This window comes from Nannobrachium achirus, assembly GCF_963921795.1.
Source record: "Nannobrachium achirus genome assembly, chromosome: 17".
NCBI lineage: Eukaryota > Metazoa > Chordata > Actinopteri > Myctophiformes > Myctophidae > Nannobrachium > Nannobrachium achirus.
Window position 1 is genome coordinate 61,963,267 of NC_137824.1, and position 17,548 is coordinate 61,980,814.

At 42.3% G+C, this 17,548-nt stretch overlaps 1 protein-coding gene across 1 annotated transcript in view; it reads right to left on the reverse strand.

Annotated features, from left to right (window-relative positions):
- The window catches only part of rnf20 (ring finger protein 20, E3 ubiquitin protein ligase), a 47,718-nt gene that overhangs the window by 12,444 nt on the left and 17,726 nt on the right, over positions 1 to 17,548 (reverse strand). The window contains exons 12-15 of the mRNA XM_080746847.1: positions 8,546 to 8,681; positions 7,384 to 7,505; positions 4,791 to 4,947; positions 3,405 to 3,505 (exon numbers count right to left, since the gene is read on the reverse strand). Coding sequence (XP_080602973.1) covers positions 3,405 to 3,505; positions 4,791 to 4,947; positions 7,384 to 7,505; positions 8,546 to 8,681 — 516 coding nt within the window. The remainder of the gene's footprint in view (positions 1 to 3,404; positions 3,506 to 4,790; positions 4,948 to 7,383; positions 7,506 to 8,545; positions 8,682 to 17,548) is intronic.

Here is a 17,548-nt window from a genome sequence, read left to right on the forward strand (position 1 = left end):
TTCTTGGGACATGAAAAGTGTGCCCATGCAGAACAAAGGTTGAGAAACACTGTTCTAGGATCTCCTTTTAGTAGACCTTGTACCAGTGAACTGTACCGTCATGAAGCTGTACTTTTTCCTATGCAAACTTCTAATAACGTCTTCAATCAATCAATAATATACAAGCTCGCGGTGCCGCACTGCAAGCTTGTAGATCTGCTATTTTATCGTGAACATTTGAATTTCTATAAGTGTCTTCTAAATCCTTCTAAGGTTTTTCTTTTTGGGAAAACGCATGTTTCTATGCCAGCAGGTTCTCAAACTCTTTCATGTCAAGGACCCCCTAGAATCATATGTATTAGGCCATGAATCAGGGACCCCCTAGAATCATATTTATTTGGCCGTGAATCAGGGACCCCCTAGAATCATATTTATTTGGCCATGAATCAGGGACCCCCTAGAATCATATTTATTTGGCCATGAATCAGGGACCCCCTAGAATCATATTTATTTGGCCATGAATCAGGGACCCCCTAGAATCATATGTATTAGGCCATGAATCAGGGACCCCCTAGAATCATATTTATTTGGCCATGAATCAGGGACCCCCTAGAATCATATTTATTTGGCCATGAATCAGGGACCCCCTAGAATCATATTTATTAGGCCATGAATCAGGGACCCCCTAGAATCATATGTATTAGGCCATGAATCAGGGACCCCCTAGAATCATATTTATTTGGCCATGAATCAGGGACCCCCTAGAATCATATTTATTTGGCCGTGAATCAGGGACCCCCTAGAATCATATGTATTTGGCTGTGAATCAGGGACCCCCTAGAATCATATGTATTTGGCTGTGAATCAGGGACCCCCTAGAATCATATTTATTTGGCCGTGAATCAGGGACCCCCTAGAATCATATTTATTTGGCCATGAATCAGGGACCCCCTAGAATCATATTTATTTGGCCATGAATCAGGGACCCCCTAGAATCATATGTATTTGGCCGTGAATCAGGGACCCCCTAGAATCATATTTATTTGGCCGTGAATCAGGGACCCCCTAGAATCATATGTATTTGGCCGTGAATCAGGGACCCCCTAGAATCATATTTATTTGGCCATGAATCAGGGACCCCCTAGAATCATATTTATTTGGCCATGAATCAGGGACCCCCTAGAATCATATTTATTTGGCCATGAATCAGGGACCCCCTAGAATCATATTTATTTGGCCATGAATCAGGGACCCCCTAGAATCATATTTATTTGGCCATGAATCAGGGACCCCCTAGAATCATATTTATTTGGCCATGAATCAGGGACCCCCTAGAATCATATTTATTTGGCCATGAATCAGGGACCCCCTAGAATCATATTTATTTGGCCATGAATCAGGGACCCCCTAGACTCATATTTATTTGGCCATGAATCAGGGACCCCCTAGAATCATATTTATTTGAATCAGGGACCCCCTAGAATCATATTTATTTGAATCAGGGACCCCCTAGAATCATATTTATTTGAATCAGGGACCCCCTAGAATCATATTTATTTGAATCAGGGACCCCCTAGAATCATATTTATTTGAATCAGGGACCCCCTAGAATCATATTTATTTGAATCAGGGACCCCCTAGAATCATATTTATTTGAATCAGGGACCCCCAGGAGATGGGAGAGCTGTGGGCGGGTCAAATCCATCCACCAGTGACATCATCGTTTGACAGATTTCTTTTTTTAACTCATTGAATGCCCTTTTCAAGATGGCCGCCAAGTACCAGGATGCCACGTTCTTAAATTTCTAGTGCACGGATCAATTTTTAGTGCACGGATCGTGCACGCCCATGCACCATATATGCACCATATGTGTAGTACTTTCTAACAGCTTTCAAACAAAAAAATCCGCTTGGAAATCCGTTCAGGCATTCATGAGATACAAGCCTTCAAAGTCAGACAAAACAGCCATTTTTGACATTTTGAAAGATGTGTTTGTTATGGGGATAAACATGCAATTTCACAATTGCGATCATGCCTAATACATTTGAGGCATTTTTAGAATTTTTTTTATAAAAAAAAAAATGATTTTTTTTTTTTTCAAAATGGCTTCCAACTCGGGAAACTCGGGCTGTGGCAGCCTGGGACTACTGTAATAACTCGGGAAACTCGGGCCTTGGCAGTCAATGAGTTAAAACAATATCTTTGAAAAAAGTATTTCGACTTTCATTATGGCGAGTACAATGGCTTCCACTTTAACATTGTAACTTTTCAGGAATAGAAAGCCTGCCGTTTCTATTAGCTTGGATTCCCCATTGATGATGATGTCACTGGTAGACGGATTTCTGACCCGCCCACAGCCCTCCTATGAGACCCATTTTCCCCTGTAATGTAAAGTTAATGGGACACCAACTCTAGAGGCTGATAAAGTTAATGGGACACCAACTCTAGAGGCTGATAAAGTTAATGGGACACCAACTCTAGAGGCTGATAAAGTTAATGGGACACCAACTCTAGAGGCTGATAAAGTTAATGGGACACCAACTCTAGAGGCTGATAAAGTTAATGGGACACCAACTCTAGAGGCTGATAAAGTTAATGGGACACCGACTCTAGAGGCTGATAAAGTTAATGGGACACCAACTCTAGAGGCTGATAAAGTTAATGGGACACCAACTCTAGAGGCTGATAAAGTTAATGGGACACCAACTCTAGAGGCTGATAAAGTGAATGGGACACCAACTCTAGAGGCTGATAAAGTTAATGGGACACCGACTCTAGAGGCTGATAAAGTTAATGGGACACCAACTCTAGAGGCTGATAAAGTTAATGGGACACCAACTCTAGAGGCTGATAAAGTTAATGGGACACCAACTCTAGAGGCTGATAAAGTTAATGGGACACCGACTCTAGAGGCTGATAAAGTTAATGGGACACCAACTCTAGAGGCTGATAAAGTTAATGGGACACCGACTCTAGAGGCTGATAAAGTTAATGGGACACCAACTCTAGAGGCTGATAAAGTTAATGGGACACCGACTCTAGAGGCTGATAAAGTTAATGGGACACCGACTCTAGAGGCTGATAAAGTTAATGGGACACCAACTCTAGAGGCTGATAAAGTTAATGGGACACCAACTCTAGAGGCTGATAAAGTTAATGGGACACCAACTCTAGAGGCTGATAACACCAATTTAGCTGTGTCTCAGAAAGGGTTATCACACCAAAATATAATCTACAGATATAGAGCTTTTATAAAATGCATGGTAACCTTTGCCACCTTTCCGATACCGACATCTGGTATGACCCATGGACTATGAGTAGGAATAAATGCTGCTTTTTTATCATGAACATTAGTGAGGAGCTATTATATGAAGACATGTTGAAAAGTGGTGAAGTCCTCCTTTAATGACATCACCGTCCCTACCTTCCTCGTCTCCTCCTTGTCCTTCCTGTCCTCCTTCTCCTCCTCCTGCTTCACAGCCGCCTCTCCTCCTTCTGCACCTCCTTCTGTCTTCACCAACACTCCTGTGAGGGACAGTCAATGGGACAGTGAATATACAAATGGCCATAACTTTTTTTCGCGATGTTTCTGGCAGAGCAGGCCTCTCATTCTGTGGACCTTAACTGATCTGCTGCCGTTGACAGTCCTCACCGTCATTGAAAGGGTTAATACCATGGCGCCGTTGACGGCGAGGACTGTCAATCTTACTGTATTTACAGTAAAGGTATAATTACTTACAGTACGTCGGTCCGCTCCCGCCCGCATCGGTAATGTCCGCGATTTGTTTACAACGCACGTCGGGCGTGCACGCGAAGTGAACGTCCTCCATAGTAAATCCATTGAGAGGCCCATAAAGAGACTTCATTTACTCCAAAAGAGCCATTTTGAGCCATTTTGAGCCAGATCTAATGTAAACAATACACACGGCAGGGCGCAGCCATGTTTCTCTTCTGGGCCCACACTGTCATGTGACTAGATGACGTAATCGTTGCCGTCAAGTGACAATCCAAAAAAACAAAAACAACCCCCTTCCAGCCCTTCAAAATAATAGCGGCGGCCGACGGAGGAAACGACGCGGCACCAAGGCACCAAGCAACCTTCAGATTAAGAGGCAGTAGTTGTGTTAATGACCAAACTAATAGATAAAACAGAAATAAAAAGTGCGGCAGAAAATCACAGGTCCTCTCCCATTTTGAGGGACTGGGTCCCCGGCTATTCTGGTATCTTTTCATTCTCTATAGCCACAGTCCCATCCACTTTCATTGTAGGAGGAGGCGTTAGCATAGCATCTGTCCGTGATGTTTTTGATCAGAAAAAAGTTGACATGGGCGCTTCATACGGAGTGGATTACATTCGCTTACCTCGATGTGCATGGATCGTGCACGTGAAGCGCACGGGGGGAAGACGACTCGGCCAAAATCCCCACTATATATATGCCAATGGAGATCGAGACACTTCGCTGGTCAGTAAACAATAGCCGACGAAAGAAAGAAAAAAAAAGAACGGTGCCATCCAAGAAGGACGCTGATGCTCTTGTAAAATGAATGCTGTTTCAGATCATAATACAATAATAGAAATCTCCGTCTAGTCCACAGACAAGCCATTCTGGCCAGGCTGGGAAAGTGTTAATCATCATTAAAATAAAGACAACAAGAAGGGTTGTAAAAACAACCCTACAGAGCAACATGTGATGATTCATATCAAATATGATTCATCATTAATTAATCCAGAGTTTATTAAACATCTTAATGGATGTAAAACTGATGATGATTGGTTGTTTGATGTGTTTGTGATGATCTGATTGGTTACCGGAGCTGTTGGGCGTGGCCGAGCCGTTGTCACTCTCCACCTTGGGGACGGTATCTGTGGCAACGGCCGGGGCGGGGGGGGAGGTGGTCTCTTCCTTCACGTCCATCTCTGTGCTGGACTGTGATTGGAGGACGCCGCTGCCCTTCGCCGCACGCACCTATCAGGAGACAGGGAGACAAGTCAGGATATAAAGTTTCATATTGTAAACCGCAGCATGTGGTCTGATGCAAAAACTCTAATTCCCATAATCCTTCAGGAGATGACAGGATCTGAGTATGTCTAAAAGTAGCTCCTATACACCAGGGTGGGGTTGCACCAGTGTTGATTTCGTCGACTAAAACTATGACGAAAAATGTTTGTCGACTGCGTTTTCTTCACTGACGAAAACTAAATAAAAAACAAATAAAAACAAAGCAGTGATAACTAAAACTAAGACTAAATATATTGACAATTTCGTCAACAAAATAAAAACTAGACTAAAACGTTAGGGAGGGACTAGTGGAGAAGAGAGTCATTTTATGTTTGGTTGCTCTCAGGTTTTGCGTGATGAAAATAGCAGATCTACAAGCTCAGATCGGCTATTTTCAGCACGCAACCAAGTGTATAATCAGTCATTACGATGCCATCAAGGCCTGCCAAAATACATTTCAGTCGACTAAATCAACTGTAGATTTAGTCACCTAAAATCTTATGATATTTATTTAGACTAAAACTAGACTAAAACTAATACTTTTCAGGTGACTAAATTATGACTAAAACTAAATGACATTTTATTCAAAAGACTAAAACTACATCAAAATGTGCTGTCAGAAACAACACGGGGTTGCACCAGCTCACACTAAGTTCAAACGTAGCCTAGTTGTAACGTAAATGGCTTCTAAGTCAAGACTTACGCATTACTAAACTTTCAGCTGTTGCACCACTCTAACGTATCTCTAAGTTACTACTAAATATTTACACCAGCCTTTGGGCAGCACTAAGTCCTTACTAAGTAACCTATCTCTATGGGAGCAGAGCAACTACACTACTAACGTGGCAGACAGCATTATATCGGCTGTTTAATTAATTAATGTTTAAAACATACATTAAGCCCATATACATTTCGGCCATTTGAAAATAGCCGATCTACAAGCTCACAATGTGTCTGCTATTAATAGTATTTCTATATTGCAGGATTGATACTTTTTTAATTAATTTGATTTAATTAACTTGATTTAATTCACTTGAACAGTGCTCTTCTCCCTCCAAATATGCGCTGCCCTGCGTTACTTCACAACGGGGCAAAATGTATGAGGGGCCAATATAAATTGTGATACAATCCGTGTGCAGGGATGCGCTCGCCGTGAGCACACCTATCAATATGACTTTGTGTACATGCCAGTGGAGAGATGGAGCTCTGTCTGTTGACAAAAGACGATACAAGCTTTACTTCCTTACTAGAAACAGTTTGTTTCCATTGGATTCTGGAGCTATGACGTCATTTTATGAGACTATACATTACTTTAGGAACAGTCTACGCATTACTAGTTACGTTATGCCATAAGCAGTCGTGGTGCAACACCTGTTAGTAACTCACTTAGTTACAAACTAACTAGTAGTTACTAAGCCTCTAGTAAGGACTTTACTCCCTAACTTAGGGCAGGACTTACGTTCTGGTGGTGCAACCTGCCCTGAGGAGCACAGCTTACTATAGAGACATGAAACAGGATTCCAGAGGGAAACTGACAACACTAATAGATAGATGTGGTAGAGTTAACACATTTTACATTTCAGCTCTATGATGGATGGATTTCATTTTGTCATTGAACACTTCCAATCCAATCCAACACTAAAGGAGCAGCATAAGTAAGGGATAACACAAGGAGGAAGTTGATCAAATAGAATCCATTTTTTCTTACTGCATGGTCTATTTCTTGAGAGCAACGTTTAGTTGTAAATGTCGCTGTGTGTTTGTTTGGCTTTCGTGTTGGATACAGTATAAACTAAAGTTCACACAGTGCAGCCTGAGTGCAGCAGGTGTTCTGAGCCTTTGATTAGCAGAGGTCTGTAATAGAGCGGAGCGGTCTGTTATCAAGAAATAACACACCGCTGATTTCAGCCATTGACCAAATAGATTCAAGCTGTGTTACTGTAGCAGCATTTCAATATTTAATGATTCTTTTTTCAAAAGGTTTGAGGCTAAATTACAACTCCTGAATAGAGAGCCTCTCTCCTTTTTGAAGAAAAAAATAAACTTTCTTCAAAAACGGCCGTCGCTGAAGTCAGCAAATCTGGACAGCCTGTTTTGAGAACCCGTGGGATGCTTTTAACCTCCGCCTTCCCAAAACCAGAGAAAGACACAATGGTCAGAAATGGGACTTTGTGAGGATAAAGGTGCTAGTGGGATGTATCACCTTTAAGTATTAGGAGATTGCAGGCTGAGTTGAAGCTGAGGTTACATTCAGTCCCACAGATAAATATTGTGAAAATAGTGGATCTAGCTTGTAGATTGGCAAAGCCGATACCGATCAAAGCCGATAGAGGCATTATTGGCCGATCGCCGATCACTCACGGATCAATGGGCACATCTCTAGTAATAACACTAATCAATCACCTGGTGTAGTTCAGACTGTGTCTCTCTCAGTCTCAGTTTGAACTTGATGACCTCTCCTTTCATCTGCTGGTTGTGGGTTTGCAGGGTGCTGATCAGGTGACGCATCTCTCTGTTGATTGGTCCTGAGGGCACAGGGTCACAGGTCAAATGTCATCACTGCACTGTATGTCCAAAACTGGTCGTTTTCAGCATTAAAGTAAACGCACCATTTATAGCCAGGTAGTTTAAAGGGTCCAGTTGTCCAGATTATGCGTTTTGTGAAAATATGATCCCATTTATGTTCTATTTGATGTTAAATCAGGATATGCTGTAGGAGGGGCTTGTGATGATTCTTCTTCGTGTGCTTTATTTTCAGAAAGACAATGTCCCATGTATCCCTGCGGTTGCACGTGACCGCTGGAAGCCAATAGCATTCGAGATGGTATCATTTCTACCAATGAACGTTGATTTCTACAATGATGGCGTCACCCGTACAATGGCCAAAAAAGCTTCATTTGCGCAGCATAGAAACCAACAGCTTTCCACTGTCCATGTTTTTAACAGTCTATGTAAACATTGAGTCAACTCACAATCCAGACAAATGGACAGTTTTCTCTCACACAAATACAGTATTCTTTCTCTTTTGATTTTCTTCTTATCCTCTATTTAATACAGTTTAGTAAATGACTGAAACTATATATTCTTTTCTTTTTTATTACAAAAAGGTCCTGTATTTTCTCCTGTTTTTCCCATGCCCTCTCCTGTTTGCTAAAGCCTGACTGATACATGGGACATCGACCGTTTGAACCCTGATGCCAACATGGGACATCATGGGTCATTATGTTTTAGTTTTATCATAATTTACAGCACACACGTCTTTTAGACGTTGGAACTGCCATTTTACAAGAACTAACTAGTTGGGTAAAAAATGTCAGTTCCGTGACCGTGGAGAGCAAAGGTCCGTTTCTCAATGGATTTGTCATCTAGGAGGGTTATTAAACACATTTGGCCGGGGTGTCTTTTTAAAAATGATTGGGAAAATGTTTGACAGCTAGGGTAATTTTCAGTCCCCTCAGGTGAAACATGTGTTGGGTGGGTACTACTACTGGGTAGATGATGTTGAGCAAGTCAAAACAGTGTGGGCACCTTAGATGAACAGATGTGACAGAATGAATAAGTTTACCTGCTTGCTCGTTGGCTGCCAGCGTCTGTTCAAACTCGATGCGCAGCATCTCGTATTCCTTCCTGACCTGAGCCAGAGTGTCTTCTAACTGGAACACCTCCGTACGGACCTTCCTCTGGAGCGACACCTCATCATTCTGGAGATAAACACACACACACACACACTGTAAGAACACTGAGCCTTCTTCTAGCTGGAACACCTTCGTACGGACCTTCCTCTGGAGAGACACCTCATCATTCTGGAGATAAACACACACACACACACACTGTAAGAACACTGAGCCTTCTTCTAGCTGGAACACCTCGGTACGGACCTTCCTCTGGAGAGACACCTCATCATTCTATAGATAGAACCACACACACTGTAAGGACACCTCATCATTCTATAGATAGAACCACACACACTGTAAGGACACCTCATCATTCTATAGATAGAACCACACACACTGTAAGGACACCTCATCATTCTATAGATAGAACCACACACACTGTAAGGACACCTCATCATTCTATAGATAGAACCACACACACTGTAAGGACACCTCATCATTCTATAGATAGAACCACACACTGTAAGGACACCTCATCATTCTATAGATAGAACCACACACACTGTAAGGACACCTCATCATTCTATAGATAGAACCACACACTGTAAGGACACCTCATCATTCTATAGATAGAACCACACACACTGTAAGGACACCTCATCATTCTATAGATAGAACCACACACTGTAAGGACACCTCATCATTCTATAGATAGAACCACACACTGTAAGGACACCTCATCATTCTATAGAGAGAACCACACACTGTAAGGACACCTCATCATTCTATAGATAGAACCACAAACACTGTAAGGACACCTCATCATTCTGGAGATAGAACCACACACTGTAAGGACACCTCATCATTCTATAGAGAGAACCACACACTGTAAGGACACCTCATCATTCTATAGATAGAACCACACACTGTAAGGACACCTCATCATTCTATAGAGAGAACCACACACTGTAAGGACACCTCATCATTCTATAGATAGAACCACACACACTGTAAGGACACCTCATCATTCTATAGAGAGAACCACACACTGTAAGGACACCTCATCATTCTATAGATAGAACCACACACACTGTAAGGACACCTCATCATTCTATAGATAGAACCACACACTGTAAGGACACCTCATCATTCTATAGAGAGAACCACACACTGTAAGGACACCTCATCATTCTATAGATAGAACCACACACACTGTAAGGACACCTCATCATTCTATAGATAGAACCACACACACTGTAAGGACACCTCATCATTCTGGAGATAGAACCACACACACTGTAAGGACACCTCATCATTCTATAGATAGAACCACACACTGTAAGGACACCTCATCATTCTATAGAGAGAACCACACACTGTAAGGACACCTCATCATTATATAGATAGAACCACACACTGTAAGGACACCTCATCATTCTATAGAGAGAACCACACACTGTAAGGACACCTCATCATTCTATAGATAGAACCACACACTGTAAGGACACCTCATCATTCTATAGATAGAACCACACACTGTAAGGACACCTCATCATTCTATAGAGAGAACCACACACTGTAAGGACACCTCATCATTCTATAGATAGAACCACACACTGTAAGGACACCTCATCATTCTATAGATAGAACCACACACACTGTAAGGACACCTCATCATTCTATAGATAGAACCACACACTGTAAGGACACCTCATCATTCTATAGAGAGAACCACACACTGTAAGGACACCTCATCATTCTATAGATAGAACCACAAACACTGTAAGGACACCTCATCATTCTATAGATAGAACCACACACTGTAAGGACACCTCATCATTCTATAGATAGAACCACACACTGTAAGGACACCTCATCATTCTATAGATAGAACCACACACTGTAAGGACACCTCATCATTCTATAGATAGAACCACACACTGTAAGGACACCTCATCATTCTATAGATAGAACCACACACTGTAAGGACACCTCATCATTCTATAGATAGAACCACACACACTGTAAGGACACCTCATCATTCTATAGATAGAACCACAAACACTGTAAGGACACCTCATCATTCTATAGATAGAACCACACACTGTAAGGACACCTCATCATTCTATAGATAGAACCACACACTGTAAGGACACCTCATCATTCTATAGATAGAACCACACACTGTAAGGACACCTCATCATTCTATAGATAGAACCACACACACTGTAAGGACACCTCATCATTCTGGAGATAGAACCACACACACTGTAAGGACACCTCATCATTCTATAGATAGAACCACACACTGTAAGGACACCTCATCATTCTATAGATAGAACCACACACTGTAAGGACACCTCATCATTCTATAGATAGAACCACACACACTGTAAGGACACCTCATCATTCTATAGATAGAACCACACACTGTAAGGACACCTCATCATTCTATAGATAGAACCACACACACTGTAAGGACACCTCATCATTCTATAGATAGAACCACACACTGTAAGGACACCTCATCATTCTATAGAGAGAACCACACACTGTAAGGACACCTCATCATTCTATAGATAGAACCACACACACTGTAAGGACACCTCATCATTCTATAGATAGAACCACACACTGTAAGGACACCTCATCATTCTATAGATAGAACCACACACTGTAAGGACACCTCATCATTCTATAGATAGAACCACACACTGTAAGGACACCTCATCATTCTATAGATAGAACCACACACTGTAAGGACACCTCATCATTCTATAGATAGAACCACACACTGTAAGGACACCTCATCATTCTATAGATAGAACCACACACTGTAAGGACACCTCATCATTCTATAGAGAGAACCACACACTGTAAGGACACCTCATCATTCTATAGATAGAACCACACACACTGTAAGGACACCTCATCATTCTATAGATAGAACCACACACACTGTAAGGACACCTCATCATTCTATAGATAGAACCACACACTGTAAGGACACCTCATCATTCTATAGATAGAACCACACACACTGTAAGGACACCTCATCATTCTATAGATAGAACCACACACACTGTAAGGACACCTCATCATTCTATAGATAGAACCACACACTGTAAGGACACCTCATCATTCTATAGATAGAACCACACACACTGTAAGGACACCTCATCATTCTATAGATAGAACCACACACACTGTAAGGACACCTCATCATTCTATAGATAGAACCACACACTGTAAGGACACCTCATCATTCTATAGATAGAACCACACACTGTAAGGACACCTCATCATTCTATAGAGAGAACCACACACTGTAAGGACACCTCATCATTCTATAGATAGAACCACACACACTGTAAGGACACCTCATCATTCTATAGATAGAACCACACACACTGTAAGGACACCTCATCATTCTATAGATAGAACCACACACTGTAAGGACACCTCATCATTCTATAGATAGAACCACACACACTGTAAGGACACCTCATCATTCTATAGATAGAACCACACACACTGTAAGGACACCTCATCATTCTATAGATAGAACCACACACACTGTAAGGACACCTCATCATTCTGGAGATAGAACCACACACACACACACACAAAGATGCTTCCAGTTCTAAATGCTTTTTCATCCAGAAGTTGGTAAAGGGGAACACACACCGGACGCGGAGGCGGCGCGTCAAAACATACAACCCTATTATGTTCAATGAACTAACCCACACCGGCGGCGTCAGACGCGCGCAGCTGCGGGTCTGCCGCCTCGCCTGCCACGCCGATACGGCGCTGTTCTATTTTTCCAGCGTTGCCGCACGGTGAACATGTGTTAACTTACACTGCCACTCTGTTGCACACTTTACGGCTCACACACTTTACGGCACACACTGTGGGTTTATACGCATGCGCAGGACGCGCTGGGATCAGATGTGAATATGGAGGGAAACTGTATTGTTGTTATGTGGAGTCTGTGCACTGAATAAAACCTGTTAAAACGGATTATACGTCGTGTTAATTGGATCCAAACCAACATTGGTAGCAGAGGATGGTTTGAAGATGGCTGCAAACTACAAAGTACCACCGAGGTTTGACGAAGCCCGTTCATACGAGAGTTGGAAAAATGAAGTCAACATATGGAAGCGAGTCACCGAACTCGACAAGAAAAAGCAGGCGCTTGCTGTGGCGTTGGGACTGGAAGGAAGAGCAAGGGAAATTGCTATGGAGATATCTGCAGAAGATCTGAACAAGGACAACGGTATGGACACTTTAATAGCGAAGCTGGACGGTGTGTTTCAGCTGGAGGAAAAGGACCGGGCGTACGAAGCGTATTCCGAGTTTGATCGTTTGACAAAAGACAGTTCAGTTTCCATGGCAGACTACATAATTGACTTTGAACAGCGATACAACCGGATAAAAAATGACATGACGCTCCCGGATGCTGTATTAGCTTTTAAGCTACTAGATACAGCCTGTCTCGATGAGAAAAACAGACAGCTTGCATTAACGGCATGCCCAGATCTAAAGTTTTCATCGATGAAGTCAGCACTCAAGCGCATCTTTGGAGGAAGGACGGCAGGCTCGTCAAGCGGAATACAACTGAATCAGGACGCAGCTTTCTTCACAGAACAACGACAAGGAAAAGGAAAACGGAACACGACGTTTCAAAATGCTCAACAAAAGACGCCGTTGCCGGGCACCAATCCATTGGACAGGTTCGGTAGGCGTTCAAGATGTGCGGTGTGTCAAAGCACTTTCCATTGGGCTAAAGACTGCCCCCACAAGAAGAACGAACAAGTAAGATTAACTGAAGACGAAAATGTGGATGAAGTAAACATCACATTGTTAACTCATATGCTGCCATTTAACAATACCTTCGTACTCTTTAACTGCCATTCGTCTCCATAGACTTCCATGTAATTCATAGTGCACGGATCATGCACACCCATGCCTAGATAATGCACCACGTGTGTCCACATTGCTCACAGCTTTCAAACAAAAAAATCCGAATGGAAATCCGTTCAGGCATTCATGAGATAGCAGCCATTATGTTTTACACTGTTGTGAGCTTGGAGGTCTGCTACCTGAGTTGTATGGGGGTTGTATGGGGGTTAAACAAGCAATTTCACGATCGCTATCATGCCTACTAACGTTTTTGGGGTCCAAAAAATTTTTTTTGAAAAAAAAAAAAAAAAAAAAAAAAAAAAAACATTTTTTTTTTTTTTTTTTTTTTTTATTCACGGGATTCACGGGCGTGGCAGGGTGGTACAACGGGATTTTTAAGGGATTCACGTTTTTGGCAGTTAATGAGTTAACAAATGACCCGATTTCTGACTGTGAAATTTTCATGACTGAATCCCTGGGATCAGCCATCATAGACACTGCCTGCACTCGTACAGTATGTGGGGAGAAATGGCTTGACAGTTATGTTAATGGTCTCAGTCAAGAACAGGAAAATAAGCTAAAGAAGACAGAAAATCCCAGTTGCAGACCATTTCGTTTTGGTGATGGGAATTTAGTATATTCCACCAGAAAAGTGAAACTGCCTGCTAAAATAGGACAAACAAAATGTCAAATAGAGACAGAAGTGGTCCAAGTTGACATTCCACTGCTGCTGAGCAAAGCATCACTGAAGAGAGCAGGAACTGTTTTAGACATGGAAAATGACAGAGCAGTGATGTTTAAGCAACAGATACCCCTTGAGTTCACCAGCTCAGGACACTACTGTGTGGACATCAGGGACAAGGACAACACAAGGAGACAGATTAAAGATGACATGATACTTGCAGCGACAGCTGAAGATGAAGCCCTGACAGTGACAGAGAACATGTCCCCAGGTGAAAAGCGCAAAGTCCTTCTCAAGCTTCACAAGCAGTTTGGTCACGCATCAGCAGAAAGGCTGCAGAGGCTAATTCAAAGCTCTGGTAACAAAGACAAGGACTGCCTCACTATTTTGCAACAAATAGTACATGACTGCGACATATGTCAGAGATACAGCAAAACGAAGCCTAAGCCAGCTGTAGGACTGCCTCTAGCTTCAGAGTACAATGAAACAGTGGCAGTGGACCTGCATGAGTTGGAACCAGGGGTATGGTACCTACATGTGATAGACCAATTTACACGCTTCAGTGCGGGAAGCATTGTGAAGACAAAGAAGGCCTCGGAGATAGTCAACTCCCTCATCCACACATGGATAAGTGTTCACGGACCCCCGCGGATTTTGTACAGCGACAATGGCGGCGAGTTCAATAATGAAGAGTTCAGAGACATGGCAGAAAACTTCAACATCGAGACGAGGACAACAGCAGGATATAGTCCATGGTCTAATGGACTTCTTGAGAGGCACAATGCGTCTCTCACCGACATCCTCCTCAAGGTGAGAAAGGAAAACGGATGTGACTGGTACACTGCCCTGGACTGGGCCCTTATGGCTAAGAACTGTATGCATAGTGTTCATGGTTATAGTCCACATCAACTGGTATTTGGTCAAAACCCTAACCTACCTAGTGTATTAGTTGATAAGCTACCTGCACTGGAGGGCACTACAGTGAGTGCAAGGGTAGGGCAACACATATCAGCGTTGCATGCCTCTAGGAAGGCTTTCACTGAATCAGAGTGTTCAGAGAGGATTAGGAGAGCACTACGTAAGCAGCTCAGACCTACAGATGAAAAATATGAGACGGGAGACAAAGTCTATTACAAAAGGGCTGACAGTGCAGAGTGGAAGGGACCAGGAGTAGTAATTGGTCAAGATGGAGCTGTTGTATTTGTAAGACATGGAGGTATCCTTGTTAGAGTCCATCACTTAAGACTTAATAAGGTACACACACATGTTCAGGATAATGTACAAGTTGAGGTACACAGTGAGAAAGATGTACAAAACCGAGCAGCAGACACTGGGCAGGATGAAAGTGCAGGTGTTGTGAACAGAGCCACAGGTAGCTCACATAGTGAACAAAACACAGACACTGAAAATGAACAGGAGAGTGACAGAGAGTCTAATACAGGAGAAGGGGCACGTTCACTAGTGACTCAAAATGATGTGACACAAAATGATGACATGGAGCACACTGTTTGTGATGATGATAACTCTGTTCTTTCTGCAAGTGTAAAGTTGAAAACAGGACAGACTGTAATCTTTATGAAAAGAGATGAAGGTGTTTCATGTAGAGCTAAAGTTCTAGGCAGAGCAGGCAAAGCCACAGGACAGTACAAAAACTGGTATAACCTGCAACATATCGAAACTGATGGAAGTCATGGTCAAAAGGAGGCAGTTGATCTGTCCTGTGTTAATAATATCAGTATTGAATCAGAAGTCAGGGATGCTGATGTACTTATAACAAATGATGTATCATTTGATGCAGCTAAACAGGAAGAGATAAAAAACTGGAACAATAATGATGTTTTTGAAGAAGTTGTAGATGCAGGCCAAAAGAGTGTTTCCACCCGATGGGTTTGTAGTCTAAAAGACACTGACAAGGGTATTGTGCCCAAAGCTAGACTTGTAGCCAGGGGTTTTGAAGAGCATAATATTCAACAGCTACAGAAAGATTCACCAACCTGTGCCTCTGAATCGCTAAGGTTATTGCTAACTGTGATTTGTCAAAATCAGTGGCAAGTCCATTCTATGGACATTAAATCTGCTTTTTTGCAGGGTATGGAGTTGTCAAGGGACATTTATATTCGTCCACCCCCAGAAGCAGACAGTAAAGGGATTCTATGGAAACTAAAGAAATGTGTTTATGGTCTAGCTGATGCATCACTTTATTGGTACAACAGGGTGAAAGAAATCATGCTGGGTACAGGTGGTAAAGTGTCCCAAGTGGATCCCGCAGTGTTTTATTGGTTAGATGAACACTGCAAAGTTAAAGGTGTACTTGCATGTCATGTAGATGATTTTCTGTGGGCAGGCACACAACACTTTGTAAATGATGTGATTCCTCGACTGAAGTCTGCGTTCCATGTGGGACGTGAGGAACATGAGAATTTCTGCTATGTGGGAATGGATATTGTAACTGTTAATGGTGTAATAGAGATGCATCAGCACTGCTATATTGAAAACATGCAACCCATCCACATGCAACCAGCACGTGGTATACAAAGAGATTCACCTCTTACCGAGACAGAAAAAGAGCAGCTTAGGTCAAAAATAGGACAATTACTTTGGGTTGCAAGACAGACCAGGCCTGATGTTATGTTTGATGTTTGTATTTTGGCATCCATTCTGAAAAATGCTACTGTGCAGTCCATCCATGATGCCAATAAGGTGATTCGTAAACTCAAAGCTGATAAGGTTACTCTGAAATTTCAACATTTGGGTAATAACGATGCTTTGAACTTGACTGTTTTCAGTGATGCTTCGCTGGGAAACTTGCCAGATGGAGGTACACAAGGGGGGACATTGATCACTCTCATGGGTGACAACGGGATGTTCTCTCCTCTATGTTGGCAATCAAGGAGGATCAGACGTGTGGTGCGAAGCACCCTTGCAGGAGAGACTCTTGCCATGTCGGATGGAATAGACAATTCAATCTTCCTTGCCACCCTCTTTTCTGAGCTCACTACTGGAACTGTTGATCTTAATGCTCCTCCGTTGGTCTGTGTGACTGACAATCACTCGCTGTACGATGCCCTTAAGTCTACAAAACAGGTCACAGAGAAAAGACTTCGGCTAGACATTAGTGGCATCAAGGAGCTCATTCAGAGCAAGAAAATCAAAACTGTGATCTGGTCAGAGACAAAGGCCCAACTCGCTGACTGTCTAACAAAAAAGGGAGCATCACCTTTAGTGCTATTGAAAGCACTCAGCGAAGGACTTTGGAATCCTACCTAAATGTTATGACTTTAAAAAAAAAAAAAAGAAAAAAAAAAGTGGGTGATGATTGTATTTGACTGACATTTGTATTTTGTTATTTTGGTTGAAATGTTTTGAATTG